The sequence below is a fragment of the Palaemon carinicauda genome, chromosome 15 (genome assembly GCF_036898095.1).
Source record: "Palaemon carinicauda isolate YSFRI2023 chromosome 15, ASM3689809v2, whole genome shotgun sequence".
NCBI lineage: Eukaryota > Metazoa > Arthropoda > Malacostraca > Decapoda > Palaemonidae > Palaemon > Palaemon carinicauda.
The window spans coordinates 39,599,470-39,601,969 of record NC_090739.1 but is presented as its reverse complement, the minus strand read 5'-3'; the positions used below and the strand labels follow the sequence as shown (position 1 = coordinate 39,601,969).

At 34.8% G+C, this 2,500-nt stretch overlaps 1 protein-coding gene across 1 annotated transcript in view; it reads right to left on the bottom strand.

Annotated features, from left to right (window-relative positions):
• The window catches only part of LOC137654271 (serine proteinase stubble-like), a 22,734-nt gene that overhangs the window by 2,935 nt on the left and 17,299 nt on the right, over positions 1-2,500 (bottom strand). Inside the window, 3 exon segments of the mRNA XM_068387898.1 lie at positions 33-162; positions 787-1,250; positions 2,444-2,500. The exon segment at positions 2,444-2,500 is cut by the window's right edge and continues 39 nt beyond it. Of these exon segments, the coding sequence (XP_068243999.1) occupies positions 33-162; positions 787-1,250; positions 2,444-2,500 (651 nt within the window).

The following is a 2,500-nucleotide window of genomic DNA, read 5'->3' as shown; positions in this document are numbered from 1 at the left end:
TAATTCATTAGCAATGCTAAGCCCGAACTTACTGCAAGATCATTGTATCTGTATCTGGGATCATAATCAGGATGCAAAGTTATTTTCCTGACTTGATAATCGATGGCTTTGCTTTCTGTTGTTCTGGTAAAATCTCTCTCGCCCAGTCGGATAACTGATGGTCTGAAAGAAAAAAAAAACTTGATTAACCGTTACTTTGTGGCATTAAATAAATAATCATTATAATTTATCAATGAGAAGAAAAAAAAATATTTCGCTTATTAGGGAAAGAATGAAATACCTTGGTCTACAAGGAAAAAAAATTTGCAACAGCATTAAATTCCTACGATATACCAAGCATTAAGAAAATGCTCCAACTATAAATTGTGTTAAGTAAGTTCTAAATGGAAAAATTAAACTACCAATTTCACATATAACAAAGAATTGCCAAACATTTATAGAACGCATCTCTTAGAAAACCATTTTTTATAGTTTAGCAAAAGGAGAGAAGATAATCTTACCTCCGCCAACAAAGTTGGAAGGAGATTATGTTTTACCCATATCTATGTGTTAGTGTGTGTGTTTGTTTGTTTTGTGAACAGCTTGCTGGCCACAAATTTCAATTGTAGAGTAATGAAACTTGTTAGAGAATAAATTTGGATGATACACGTCTATTATAGTGCCTTGAATGAGATACGTTTGTGGTTAAAAGCACCCTAGGACCCTTATAATATTTCAATTAAAAATTATATATCAAACACAAATAACTTATCTCAACATGACATGGTAAGTAGAGCACTAAGTTACCTAATGGTGACAAGGCAATGGGCAGCTGTGAGGATGTGTGTGGTGGTTATTAGAGCTCCTCCACAGAAGAATTTATCTCTGTCATTAACGTTGTCTTCTTCATCAACTGAACCAATGGCTGCTGGGACAATCCCAGTACCTCCAATGGCTGTTTCTGTCACTGGCAGACTTTGAGGAGAATCTTCTGTTTCTGCGGGACCTTCGGGAGGTGTCTCCGTCCCAGATGGAACATCTACAGGTGCGTCTATTACCGCAGGAGCTTCAGATGCAGGCAAAACACCACCTACATTAGCTTCGGATACAGTTGCCACTGATGGGCGTTCTGGCGTATTTGGTAAAATAGGAACCCCAGTAGGAGTAACGGTTGGAAGAAGAGGAGGAAACAATGACCCTTGAGGCGGAGTTACTGGGAGAATATTGTTGTCGTCCTCGGGGCCTTTATGGATGAATAACGACGGATGACTCTGTGGAGAAACTTCTTTAATCACATATCTGTTAACACAAATAAATCTATAATTCTGTATATCTATCCAGGTATTAGTCGATAGACGGAAAAAAAGGAGATGGGGCTTATACATATATGTGATTGGATGTATTACCATTGCCTATAAGGGAAGGATTGCTGGTTTACTAGCAATCGCAATATGACGAGTATCCTGTTTTTCCCTAGATACTGATGTGCACAAAGGTTTATATGAGAAGCCTTTCAAGGTCTAGCAGTGTAATATTTGTAGGCCACCTAAGTCTATTATAACGAATAAAAGCATTATGGTGCTGCATATGCGTTAATAAATCAATCAATTTAATATATTGATTTGTAGCGGTGAATTCTAAGATTCTGTGAATCCATGATGGAATCTAATGTTTCATTTCTAAAGTTTCATGTAATCTCTACGATGAATAAACAATTTTAAATGCAAATATAAAAACAATCGGGGTTTTTATTCAGAACTGAAATCAGAACTGAAATGAAATTCACTATTAATTCCTTCATAAATATTATGGAATTACATATTAAACTCTTAGAAACTTCAGAGAACTGAAAAATACTGATTATAGTGATCAGTCAGAATCTCGAACCACTTGAAATTTTGTAATAGACTTAATTTGAAAGAACGGTACCACTTCCTGTTCAAGTACAGATTTACTTATTGCCAATTTTAAGAACATATCAATGCTAGAATAGAGATATTATAATCTGCAAAGGTTGATTGGTTAATTTATTTAAGCTGATATTAATGGTTTAATAGCTTAGAAAGAATGTTTTTTTTTTTTTTTTTTTTTTTTTTTTGAAATCAGTGGTAAGTTTACCAGAATGATTATTATCATACTTGGGAATTTCCTAATCATATAAGGCGTGATATTGATTACTGCTGGGTTTTGACACTTGATATTCTTGTATTTAATAAACCGAATATGTAATTTAAGCCAATGTTAAACTTGAAAGATATCTATCGGGTGCTTAATCAAAAACGTGCCACTAGGTTACTATCAAATCAACAGCTGTCAGAACCATGAATTTAACAATGTTTAAAAAGCCATCGTTGGTGAGCAAACTAAATTAGATTCCCTCTCATAGAAATATTGGCCTTATTATTTCATCTGTTACTTTTAAATGTAGGTAAATATGACAGGGAAATCACTAAAATTCACTTACAATTCCAGGCCAAAACTTTGGAGGTTCCACACCCGCTGGGCCTCCTGCTAGGGCATA